This window comes from Ursus maritimus, unplaced genomic scaffold, assembly GCF_017311325.1.
Source record: "Ursus maritimus isolate PB19 unplaced genomic scaffold, ASM1731132v1 scaffold_3, whole genome shotgun sequence".
NCBI lineage: Eukaryota > Metazoa > Chordata > Mammalia > Carnivora > Ursidae > Ursus > Ursus maritimus.
The window spans coordinates 83892925-83906539 of NW_024425563.1; the positions used below are offsets into that span (position 1 = coordinate 83892925).

Here is a 13615-nt window from a genome sequence, read left to right on the forward strand (position 1 = left end):
TTTGAGAAAATATTCATTTCCTCAACTCCTGGAAAGCTTGCTGGCCCTGGCATGTGCCCAAAATGACTAATAAAAGAACTTTCCAGGAAGAGGCAGAGCTAATGCAAAGGTACTAGAAGAGGAAAGAGCTTGACTTGCTGGAGCAGAGAGAAGGGAGATCAACATGTTTGGGGTGGACTGAGTGAAAGGCAGGGAGGTAGGAGAGGCCAACTGGGTCAGGCCATTCTGTCTACCCTGGAGATCTCCTGAACCACCGTCCATAGAAAGTAATTGTCTCAGCTTATTGAATTTCTGTTTCAACAAGCCACACATACCATGAATCTAAATCATCAAATGTAGAATTCTCTTATTAATTTGTTTAGTGATGTGTTCTCTTACTTCCAAAATCTCACTTAGCTACTTAGTCCAAATGGAGATTTTTAGGGAAATCTCACTTTGGAGAAATAAATGACTTAAAAGTCAACTGTCTGGATGACAACTGGACGTGAGTGTTGGAACACAGCCATTTTATCCATTTCTTTGGCAGGTCCTAAGGCTTTGTCCTTCAATATATATCTTCAAGTGGTCCACTTCTCCACTGCATCATTCTGTTCCTAGCATCATTATAAGCACGTGCAAATGACACCATTAGACTCTGAGCTGAGTTTTTTTTACTGCTTCTTCTATTACCCTCTATCATCTGTTCTCCAAAGAGCAGCCATAGCAATTTTTAAAATATAAGAACGAACACATCACTCCTCTGCTCAAACTACTAGGTTCCCATAAAACTCAGAGTAAATTCCAAAATCTTTATGTTGTTCTATAAGGTCCTAGGGGCACCTGGATGGCTCAGTTGGTTAAGCATCCGACTCTTGATTTTGGCTCAGGGCATGATCTCAGGGTTGTGAGATCAAGCCCCAAGTCAGGCTCTGTGCGGAGTGTGCAGCCTGCTTAAGATTCTCTTTCCTTCTCCCTCTGCCCCTCCCCCTTCTCTAAAAATAAATAAATACAAGGTCCTAATACAATCTAGTTCCTTGCCTGCCTCAGGGCCTTTGCTCTTATTATTCTCTCTACCTGCGATGCTTTCCTAGCACACTTTTACACACTGTCTCTCATTATCCTAGTCTCTGTTCTAATGCTTTCCTGACGATCTTACCTAAAATCATTTTGGTCTCCACTTATGCTATCTAACACTCCATTCATTTATCCTCACAGCACTGACCACTTTCTGAAATATTATTATGAATTTGTTTACATGGCTAATGGTGTTATTCCCCTTTAGATTGTAAACTCTGCAAACAAAAGACTTTTCTATCTTCATCTCCAATACCAACTGCAACACCTCTAGCACAAATAGTGCCAACAGTGCAATCAATAAACAGTCAAATGTATAAATAAGTCTATCAATGGATGAAAAATTTCATGTAACAAAAATCCTCATGTTAAAAAGCCTAATAAGTAGACTCTATTTTAGAAAGTCATTTGTGAACCTATTTGGGGGAATACTCAATTATATTACCAATTTTAGAGAGGCACTGATACGCCTGGGTACTGAAAGTACTCTTTAAATAGTTGTTGAAAACAACAGTTAGTGACTTGTCAGTTTGTCACTCAATGTATTTACCTTATGTATCTGCTAAGCTTCCAAGTACGATCACTTACCGTGAAATGGTCGTTGAAGTGGCTCTTGGGAGCCACCTCACCCCAAGTGGCTTCCCTGAGCAGCACAATTTAAATTGATTTACAGCTCTTTTTTAAGAGTCTCTGTAAAAAATATTCCCAAGAATACTCTAGGCTTACTAACCAACTATTTAAACTGACAAAATTTCTAGATAAGATATGGGTTGATGTTGAATGAAGGAAAAATCCTAAGGAAAAGTACTTGGCTGTGTCTTCTAAGAGAAGCTGCTGGTGGCATTGATAAAACTGAGTATTCTTTTTGATGTAATCGTCAATGGGATTGTTTTCTTAACTTCTTTTTCTCATAGTTCATTTTTAGTGTATAAACATTTGATTTTTTTTCTATATTGATTTTGTATCCTGCATTGTTATTGAATTTGTTTAAAGAATATTCTACTGGAATAAACAACAGAATATTCTTTAAACAAATTCAATAACAATGCATGATATGGACTCTGGGAAACAAACTGAGGGCTTCAGAGGGGAGGGGGGTGGGAGATTGGGATAGGCCGGTGATGGGTAGTAAGGAGGGCACGTATTGCATGGTGCACTGGGTGTTATACACAAGTAATGAATCATGGAACTTTACATCAAAAACTAGGGATGTACTGTATGGTGACTAACATAATATAATAAAAAATATTATTAAAAAATAAAGAATATTCTATTGGAATAAAAAAATAGGCAAAATTTAGCTAGACTCTCACACACACACACACACACACACACACACACACACAAGACTCAAACAAATAAAATCAGAAATGAAAGAGAAGTTACAGCTGATACCACAGAAATACAAAGGATTCTAAGAGAACTATGAACAATTATACGTCAAAAAATTAGACAACCCAGAAGAAATGAATAAATTCCTGGAAACATACAACCTACCAAAACTAAATCCTCAACACAATATTAGCAAACTGAATTCTAAAATACATTAAAAGGATGATACATCATGATTATGTGGGATTTATTCCAGGGATGCAAGGTTGTTTCCACATGTGCAAATCAATCAGTGTGATATACTACAAACAAAATTAAGGATAAAGATCATATGATCTTCTCAAGAGGTAGAGAAAAAGCATTTGGCAAAATTCAATATGCATTTATGATAAAAGCTCTCAACAAATTGGGTATAAACAGAATGTACCACAACATAATAAAGGTCACATACGAAAAGCCCACAGCTAATTTACCATTCTTAATGGTGAGAAGCTGAAACTTTTCCTCTAAAAGCAGTAACCAGAGAAGGATGCCCACCCCACTTTTATTGAGCATAGTACTAGAAGTCCTAGTGAGAGCAATTAAGCAAGAAAAATAAATAAAAGGCTCTAAGTCAGTAAGGAAGAAGTAAAATTGTCTCTATTTGCAGATGACATGATATGTATAAAAAACTTTAAAGCCTTCACCAATAAACTGTAAGAACTGATAAACAAATTCAGTAACAATGCAGGATACAAAATCAATATAAAAAAAAAATCAAATGTTTATACACTAAAAATGAACTGTGAGAAAAAGAAGTTAAGAAAACAATCCCATTGATGATTGCAAAATACCTAGGAACAAATTTAACCAACCAGGTGAAAGACCTATACATTGAAGTCAATAAGACAATGATGAAAGAAATTGTAGAAGACACAAACAAAGGGGCACCTGGGTGGCTCAGTAGGTTAAGTGTCTACATTCTGCTCAGGTCATGATCTCAAGGGTCCTGGGATCGAGCCCCACATGGGTTTCCCTGCTCGGTGGGGAACCTCTTCTCCCTCTCCTCCCTGCTTGTACCCTCTCTCACTATCTGTCTCTCAAATAGATAAAACCTTAAAAAAAAAAGACACAAATAAATACAAAGATACTTCATGTTCATGGATTGGAAGAATTAATGTTTAAATGCCCATTTAGTTGCTACTCAAAGCAATCTACAGATTTAATGAAATCCTAATTGAAATTCCAGAGGCATTTTTCACAGAAATAGAACAAACAATCCTAAAATTTTTATGGAACCACAAAAGACCCCAAAAGCAATCTAAGCAATATAGCCAAAGCACTCATGAGAAGGAAGAACAAAGCTGGAGGCATTATACTTCCTGGTTTTAAACTACATTACAAAGGTATAGTAATCAAAACAATATGGTATTAGCATGAAAACAGACACATAGATCTAACAAAGAAGAGAATAGAGAGCTTAGAAATAAACCCACACAGATATGGTCAATTCATTTTTAACAAAAGAGCCAAGAATGTACAATGAGGAAAGGACAGTTTCTTCAGTAAATGGTATTTGGAAAACTGGACAGCCAAATGCAAAAGAATGAAACTGCACCACTATCTCACACTGCACACAAAAGTTAACTCAAAATATGAATCAAAACCTTGAACATAAGGCCTGAAACCATGAAACTCTTAGAAAAAAACAGATGGTAAGCATCTTGACATAGATCTTGGGGATTTTTTTTTGGATCTAACACCAATCAAAGGCAACAAAAGCAAAATTCAACAAGTAGGACTACATTAAACTAAAAGGTTTCTTCACAGCAAAGAAAATCATTAAGAAAATGGAAAGGCAACCTATGAAATGCGGCAAAATATTTGCAAATCATATATCCAATAGGGAGTTAATATCCAAAATGAATAAAGAACACATACCATTCAATGGCAAAAACAAACAAATAATCTGATTAAAAACAGGCAGAGGATGTATGCAGATACTTTTCCAAAGAATACATGCAAATGGCCAACACGTATGAAAAGCTGCACATGACTAATGCAAATGAAAACTACAGTGAGATATTACCTCACACCTGCTAGAATGGCTGTTACCAAAAAGACAAAAAATAGCAAGTATTGGTGAGGATGTGGAGGAAAGGGAACCCTCGTGCACTGTTGGTGGGAATGTAAATTGGTGCACCCACTATGAAAAGCAGTATGGAGGGTCTTCAAAAAATTAAAAATAGAACTACCATATAATCCAGCAATTCCACTCCTGAGTATATATATGAAGAAAATGAGGTCATTATCTTGAAAAGATATATATATTCTCATGTTCATGGCAGCATTATTTACAATAGCGAAGACACGGAAACAACCTAAGTGTCCATCCATGGATGAACCGGTAAAGAAAATGTGATATATATGTACAATAGAATGTTTTCAACCATAAAAAAGAAGGAAATCCTACCATTCACAATAACTTGGATTGACCTTGAAAAAAACCCAAACTCATAGATAACAAAGAACAGACTGGTAGTTGCTCGAGGTGGGGGCTAGGGAGTGGGTGAAATGGGTGAAGATGGTCAAAAGGCACAAACTTTCAGTTATAAGATAAGTTATGGGGGTGTAATGTACAGCATGAAGACCATAGTTAGACTGCACAGGCATATCTCCGATATGTTACAGGTTCAGTTCCAGACCACCCCAATAAAACAAATGTCCAAAAAAGCGAGTCAGACGAATTTTTTGGTTTCCAAGTGCATACAGAAGTTATGTTTACACTATACTATAGTATGCTAAGTGTGCAATAGCATTATGTCTAAAAAAATGTACATACCTTAATTTAAAAATATTTTATTGCTAAAAAATGCTAACCATCATCTGAGCTTTCACTGAATCATTATCACTGATCACAGATCACTACAAAAATATATTAATAATGATAAAGTTTGAAATATTGTGAAAGTTACCACAATGTGATACAGAGACACCAAACAAACAAATGCCAATAGAACTCTGCTTGACACAGGGTTGCCACAAACCTTCAATTTATAAAAAACCCCATGTATCTGCAAAGTATGATTAAGCAAAGCATATAAAACGAGGTATGCTTATATTGTGTATTTGAAAGTTGCTAAGAGAATAGATCTTAGTTCTCGTCACAAGAAAAAAATATTTATAGCTATGTGAAGTGACTGGATGTTGACTAAACTTAGTGTGGCAATCATTTCACTATGTATACATATATCAAATCATTATGTTGTGTACCTAAAACGAACACAATAGTATATGTCAATTATATCACAATAAAACTGGCAAAAATTAAAGTGGAAAAAAAAGATGGAAAAAAGCTGTAGTTTTTATCTTTAGTGGTGCTTGAGGAAAAGCAGATTTAATTAAAAGATTTAGGGACCAACGAGATGTACAAATGTTGAAAGCCTTCCTAGGTACTTTGATGGGTGTTAAAATAGAAGGTACTCATTCCTTATTATGTGTAATTTTGTTTTTTTTAATTAAAGCACTCTCTTTTCTTTATACCAGTAAATCAGTACTACTTGTCATGTTAGGGTTGGTTTTTAGAAAGAGAAATTTCCTAAGGTTTGTCTTGAAAGTGGAGAGAAAACAAAAGAGCAACATGCGAAAGTGAAATGAGTGGTGAATGACAACAGGCACGAGAAAACAGGGTAATGTGATGTGGTATTTGGTGCTGTGATGGGAGGATCTGGGAAGCCTAGTTTCTCACACCAGCCGCAGGTGGCACGGTCAGCCCTGGGGATGCAGGAAAATAGAGGTGTAAAAGGGAGAGGCAGCTACAGGGTGGGTGTTCCATGTAATGAAATCCTCATGTTGAAAAAGCCTAACTTTTTTTGATGCGTTGAAGATTTTATTAGCGTTCAGTTTAAAAAAGCTTTACATCTGTGGTATGCCAAGACACAGGAGTTCTTAAAGAAGTTACCCTTGGGGCGCCTGGGTGGCTCAGTCGGTTAAGCATCTGCCTTCAGCTCAGGTCATGATCCCAGGGTTCCCTGCTCAGCCGGGAGTCTGCTTGTCCCTCTTCTTCTGCCCCTCCCCTCGATCCTGCTCTCTCTCTCTCAAATAAATAAATAAAATCTTAAAAAAAAAAAAAACCAAACCCACTCTTAACTTTCATTGATTAACTTTTCTACTTTTTAATCTCTATTTCATTTATTTCTGCTCTGATCTTTGTTATTTCCTTCATTCTGCCAACTTTGGGCTTAGTTTTTCTTTTTTATCTACTTCTTTGAAGTGTAAGTTAGGTTATTTACTTGAGATCTTTCTTGTTTCTTAATGTAGGCATTTATTGTTATGAAACTTCTTTTTGCTGCATCCCATACATTTTGGTATGCTCTAATTCCATTTTCATTTGTCTCAAGATATTCTTTGATTTTTCTTTTGATTTTCTTGACCCATTAATCTCCATTTTCATGTATCCCATACATTTTGGTATGCTCTAATTCCATTTTCATTTGTCTCAAGATATTCTTTGATTTTTCTTTTGATTTTCTTGACCCATTAATCTCCACATTTATGAATTTTCTAATTCTCTCCTTGTAATGATTTTCTAATATCATATCATTGTGGTAGAAAAAGCTGCTTGATATGATTTCAGTCTTCTTAAAAATTTTAAGACCTGTTTTGTGTCCTAGCATATGATCTATCCTGGAGAATATTTTGTGTGTGCTTGATAAGAACATGTATTCTTTGCACGGGATGGGATGTCCTGTAAATATCTGTTAAGTCCATCTTGTCTAACGTGACCTTAAGTTCAGTGTTTTCTTATTGATATTCTGTCTGGATGCTCTATCCATTGATGAAAGTGGGTTACTGAAGTCCTCTGTTGTTACTACATTGTTGTCTATTTTTTCCTTCAGGTCTGTTAATATTTGCCTTATATATTTAGGTCCTCCTATGTTGGGCACATACATATTTACCACTGTATATTCACTTGTTGGACTGACCCCTTCATCATTATATAATGACCTTCTTTGTCTCTTATTACAGTTTTTTTCCCTAAAGTGTATTTTGTCTGATATGAGCATAGTTAACCCTGCTTTCTTTTGGTTTCCATCTGTGTGGAATATCTTTTCCATCCTTTCACTTTCAGTCTGTATGTAGTCTTTTTTTTTTTTTTTAAAGATTTTATTTCTTTATTTGACAGAGATAGAGACAGCCAGTGAGAGAGGGAACACAAGCAGGGGGAGCGGGAGAGGAAGAAGCAGGCTCATAGCAGAAGAGCCTGACGTGGGGCTCGATCCCGTAACGCCGGGATCACGCCCTGAGCCGAAGGCAGACGCCCAACCGCTGTGCCACCCAGGCGCCCCTGTATGTAGTCTTAAAGCTAAACTGAGTCTCTTGTAGGCAGCATATAGTTGGGTCTTATTTTTTTTTATTCATCCAGCCACTCAATGCCATTTGATTGGAGCATTTAGTCCATTTACATTGAAGGTAATTATTGATAGGTATGGACTAACTATTCCCGTTCGTTAACTGTTTTCTGGCTGTTTTTAATTTATTTGTTCATTTTTTCTCTTGCTCTTTTCCTTTGTGATTTGGTAATTTTCTGTAGTGGTATGCTTAGATTCCTTTCTCTTTCTCTTTTGTGTATTTACTATAGATTTTTGCTTTGTTGGCACCATAGGCTTATATAAAATATCTTATATTTGTAACAGTCTATTTGAAGCTGATAACTTAAGTTTGAATGCATACTAAAAAGCTCCACATTTTTACTCCCTCTACCCACATTTTATAGTTTTGATGTTACAATTTACATCTTTTTATCTTGTGTATCCATTAACAAATTATTGTGATTATAGTTATTTTTCCTACTTTCCTCTTTTAGTCTTCACACTAAGTTTATAGTGATTTAGCTGCCATCATTACAACATTGGAGGTAGAAAAAAGTTACACATATCTACCTTTGCCAGGGAGGTTTATACTTTCAAATGTTTTTCTATTGCTAGTTAGTACCCTTCTGTTTCAGCTTTCAAAGCACCCTTTAACATTTCTTGTAAGGCCTGCCTAACAGTGCTGAACCCCTTCAGCTTTTTCTTTTCATTTTTTTTTTTTTTAAAGTACGCTCCACACTTAACATGGGGCTTGAACTCATGACCCTGAGATCAAAAGTCACATGCTCTACTGACTGGGCCAGGCAGGCACCCTGAACTCCTTCAGCATTTGCTTGTCTGGAAAACTCCTTATATCTGCTACTAAAACCAAATGTCAATTCTAATATGCAATAACAACCATCCCTCACAGTTATATACACTTCGAAACCAAAATCTTATATATATGACAGCAATGTCCTTACCACCTATACACCTCGCTAGTCTATTAGATAAGATAGAGGAATGTCAATATCCCTTGGTATTATCACTAATAGCATTAGTCAGATAATCTTTAATGAACCTCAATTAAAATTATTCCCTTAGTGATCTTAAAATATATGGAGGAAGTTTTAAAGACTATTTTTAGAACATAAAGCAGATAGAGGTTCTGATATCAGATACTGTGCATGGAAGAAAGGAAAGTACTACAAATAATTAACAACAATTCATTACTCTGTGGAAAAAAGTGCTCTATGATGACACATTGTAAAGTGATTTATAGCATATTGACTCTAATTCCTCTAATGAAAAAGCAATTGTCCAAGTTCTCCCTGGAGAACACTCAGCAACAACAATCCATGCACATGGAAAGTCATGAGTTAGAAAACGAGAACCAAATGAACTCACAGCTGGGAAAAGCCAACAATAATTAATTTAACACCAGCCATTTGTAGAGAACACGTATACATTTCAAAATTTCCCTTGAGAGGAACAAGGTCATTGAAGGGCAGAGGCTACATACTTGAACATGTTCAAAGAATGTTTACTTAATAAGATAATATGCTCCAAAGATTTTACATAAAAAAAAATAACAACTCATCTTGGACTAGGAGGTTAGGATAAATAGTTGGTAATACCATTACTCGAATTTCAATATTGTAACAAGTGCTTCTGAAAAACATTGCCAAAGTGAGCTCTTGTTGAACTTGAACAATATATTCCTCAACAGCAGCAGAGAGAAAACAGTGTCATTAAAAAGGGCTTTATTCTGACTCATTGGCTAAGAAAATGGGAACAGTTTGAGATCTTCCGTGTTGTTTCATTTTAATGAGCAGCGAGAATTTTTCATGTCCTTATTAAAGTGGTTAATGTATTTCTCTAGTCTCATTATCACCGCCAGAGTATACTCTGTTGTTTCATAACCAAGACAACTCCTTTTCGTTTCAGAGAAGATCAGAAAGTCAAATCTGATTGCTCACATGTGGTTGTTAATAAAACTCCCACGGTGCTGCTTAAGGTGCCTATGGGGATTGTACAATTATTTATATTTTCTTATAGTTTTCTATAATTACTGTGATTGTATTTTCACAAAGTAAATGTATCTCCACCAATTAAAGCAGTGGTGGGTTAAGAATATTCATCAGACTCGTGTGAAAGGATATTGTTCTTAGGGTTTTGATCAAAGCACAGAAATTAAACTGCTGTTATCATGCATTCAACCCAAGTGTTAAATTAAAATGCTCAGCAACTTTGGAGTTTATTTGAGCAGATGTTAACTATTTATGAAAATAAACATGATACAGGACTTGCATTCATGATATGACTCTTTGTTGCATTAAAAGTGCTGGAAAAAAACCTACAGAAATCTTGGAGGATATGGTTTATGGTATATGGCTGATTTGAATTACTGCTAATTCAGGTCAATTTAAATTTTCAGAAGCATGTAATTCTAAGAAATCTCATTTTGGTTTACATCTCTGTATCTTCTTACTTCGCCTCAACCCTTTGTCTTCCTTGAAGGCTCGGGGACTAAGAAAGAACATCCATAAGAACAAGCATCTGAGGCTATCAAATAAAAAACAAACAATATAGCCTTTCACACTTTCCCATATAGAAATTTCATTCTATCTATTTCAACAGTGCTTGCAGCAAAAGTGACCAGCTGTACTTCCATTCCATTAGCTGTCATTTTGATGCTCGAATGTTAGCCTGCTGTGTGTGAGATGTGATGTCCATGCACAATTCCCATCAAAGGTAATTTTCTGTGCAATGGTGTGTAAAATTTACCTCTAATTATGATAAGGTCACTGATGGGTCATTTATGATATGTTCTCTGGAGACAACTGCAGTGAATAGCTTTTGGTGAGATTCGTCTGGAGAAATTAAATTGGTCTGATGATGACTCCATAGAAAGTAAAACTCTCTTAGAAAATTATTCCTCAATCATGTTTAAGGCCCTAGAGGAACCCAGAGAGGGGCAGTACGTGCACTGGTGAAGGCTGTGGGTTTTGGTATGATGCAGGCCTGAGTTTTAATCTAGAGTCACTGGGCCAGGAGCCCTACATGGTCTGGCCTCTGCACTACTCTTGGCTTCTATTCCTGACATTTGCTCCCTCCCTCCCTGGGCTTCCTGGTCCTTGAATATGCCATGGTTAGTCGCCCTTCTGGAGTTTTTGCGTGGCAAATTTTCCTGTGGTTGGAATGTTCTTCTTTCAGATCTTCATGTGGCTGGAATTTCCTTTTTCTTCTACATTCTAATCAGTAGAATGCATCATATCCACCATCTGAACTCCCTGAATATAGCCTCCTCCTCCTCCCTACCTGAAGTAGCCACCTCCTGATGCCAGTTATAATCACTATTATGTCATCCTACTGATGTTCTTAAAGTCTGAATCATGGTGTTAAATTTTTATTTACTGTTTATTGTATTTATTTACTGTTTATTGTATAATTAAGCTTGTATTTGACTATAAATAAAAAATGGAAAGGTATCTTGACTAGGATATTTCACAATCTTGAAACCCCAACAACGTTAACTATATGGGTTAGAGTTCCAATATTGCTTGATAAGATGGATTTAAAAGGAGATCCTAATTAATTAATTAGGGGTGAAAAAACTTCCTGGACTTTATGTAAGACAGCATGAAAACAGAACTAGTTATGACAAATTTTATTAAAATAGTCCTTAGAGTGATTTCACATTTCACCATGATCATGGCGGGCCTCCACGAAGGGACAATGTGTTAGTCACTTTAGTTATTAACACTTTTGGAAGAGGTTTTTATATGTAACAGTGGGAAACAAAAATTTGAGATTAATAACTATGGTGAAATTTTATATTTATTTAAATCTATCAGTATTTTGTTTTCAGTCCTCCTTCCCAAGGTATCTTACTTACAGACATAATAATGACTTTTGAAATGGTTCCTATTCAATAAATATTTGTCAGCAAATGACTAAGTGCTGGATGGACTAGAAGATCATTCTTGTGTTCCAATCCTCAATGCAAATTAGAACAACAACAACAGAGATTAAATTCTTACCAAAGTGTCCAGTCATGGCCACAGTATGGCTGAACATTTCCAAGGTAGAATCCCAGAGATTGAGTGACCTCCACAAGATTGGTAAAGTCAAGGCTAATGCTGTTGAAAAGGACAGATGTCATGATAATCTCATCAATGGCCCATACGTCTTCTCCCTGGGAAGAATGATATGGTTGCCACCATCTGAACTGAATTCCGAACTGTCTTGCATCATCTGGTAACTCTACAGAGATTATTCTGGAGAAAAAAATAAAAGTATAAGTTCAGATTACTTTGATATCTTAAAATACAAATATTTATGGCAGAATATTTTTTCCTGTGGTATAGTATTTAAAAGAAATAGTTCTCCTACTATTATAAATATTCTTTTGAGATTTCCAATTTCTTGTCTGATTCAAACAAAGTCTCCTAAACACATCCAAAAACGTGACTGCTTTCACTCATCTGCTTTCAGAAAACCTAACTCAATAAAACACAGTTGTCAAAGTGGCAGGATTTGTCTTCATCTGAAAAAGGATCTTGGGCATCTTGCTACACATATTACAGTTTGAGGCTGGTTGGAACTGTGGCACTTCCTAATTCCTATGAGCACAGTGTATGAGGTGACTTGCTGTGTCATGGTGGCTATGACAACAAACCTGTATGTGACAAATGGGGAAGAAAATTAAGAATAATATCTAATTTCCAGGAGCAATTACTGTACACAGCAGCAGGAACCATACATTAATTGCCACTGCAATGACATCTGCTTGAAAGCTCCATAAATCACAGTACCATGCTGCTCACATCCATACTAAGGTGAGATATGAAGCAAATGGCAAATGGAACATTTGTCTCCATCAATGTACAATTAAACACCAGGAGAGGTATTCGCAGTAAACACACACTAAAGGGACTGAGTCTTTTTCCCAATGAGCAAAGGAAAACTCCCTAAGACAGGTGACTAGTTGGATAACTTAAAAACAAATTATTTAAAAACTTCAATGTCTAAGGCTGGATGTAATTAGAAATTAGATTGATTTTCTTATTTATATTCATTTATTCTTAGTTATTGCATAAAAAATGTCAAATCACATCTTGGAAATGTAATATTTTATATAGAGTTATTAAAAATAATATCTATTTTCTCTTTAAATAATTTGTATATGGAAATGTGGGATAGAATAACATGATTTTCATCACTATTAATTATACAAACTACCAGTAAAAAACTGGTAGAATTTTTTTGCAACGTGAGAAAACATACTTTTTAAATAATAAAAAATCAATATTCAAATACAGAAATATAAATTTTAAAATGCTGCTTAAATTAAAAAGACATAGCAATAATGTTTATGGTTTTTAAATACTTTTAAATACTTATGGTTTTAAATACTTAAAATCTGTTAATTTTTTTTACCAATCTGAATTTATTAGAAGAGTAAAATTCAGTTAAATTACTTTAGTGATTTTCACTTTAATTTCTAAGTATTTATTAAGAAATCAAATAAGCATATTTACTTGTATTAACATAAAATATGTAAAGAAATAAAATAATTGAACTATATTTAAACTGGCTCAATAATGAAAACATTATGCATTAATTTAATAATTTGACATCATGTTACTAGAAAATTATAATTTTCCTTTATATTAATAATTTTAAAAGCAGTTACTATTCTCTCTGATGAAAATAAATGTAATTTAAAAATAACGACTGAAAAGTTGAGTTTCTCAGGCAACTTCAAAGGTTATTTTCCTTTATTTCCCTTATTTTAGTGCATATATATATGTGTGTGATAACAGTAATTGAAATGACCAATATTTTCCTTAGCAGAGACGTTGAGACTATGGGTCTGTAATCAGACTCTTGGGGTG

At 35.2% G+C, this 13615-nt stretch overlaps 1 protein-coding gene across 2 annotated transcripts in view; it reads right to left on the reverse strand.

Annotated features, from left to right (window-relative positions):
• The window catches only part of RELN (reelin), a 475458-nt gene that overhangs the window by 136993 nt on the left and 324850 nt on the right, over positions 1–13615 (reverse strand). For both annotated transcript variants that reach the window (XM_040644349.1, XM_040644350.1), the window contains exon 20: positions 11759–11995. In XM_040644349.1, coding sequence (XP_040500283.1) covers positions 11759–11995 — 237 coding nt within the window. The remainder of the gene's footprint in view (positions 1–11758; positions 11996–13615) is intronic.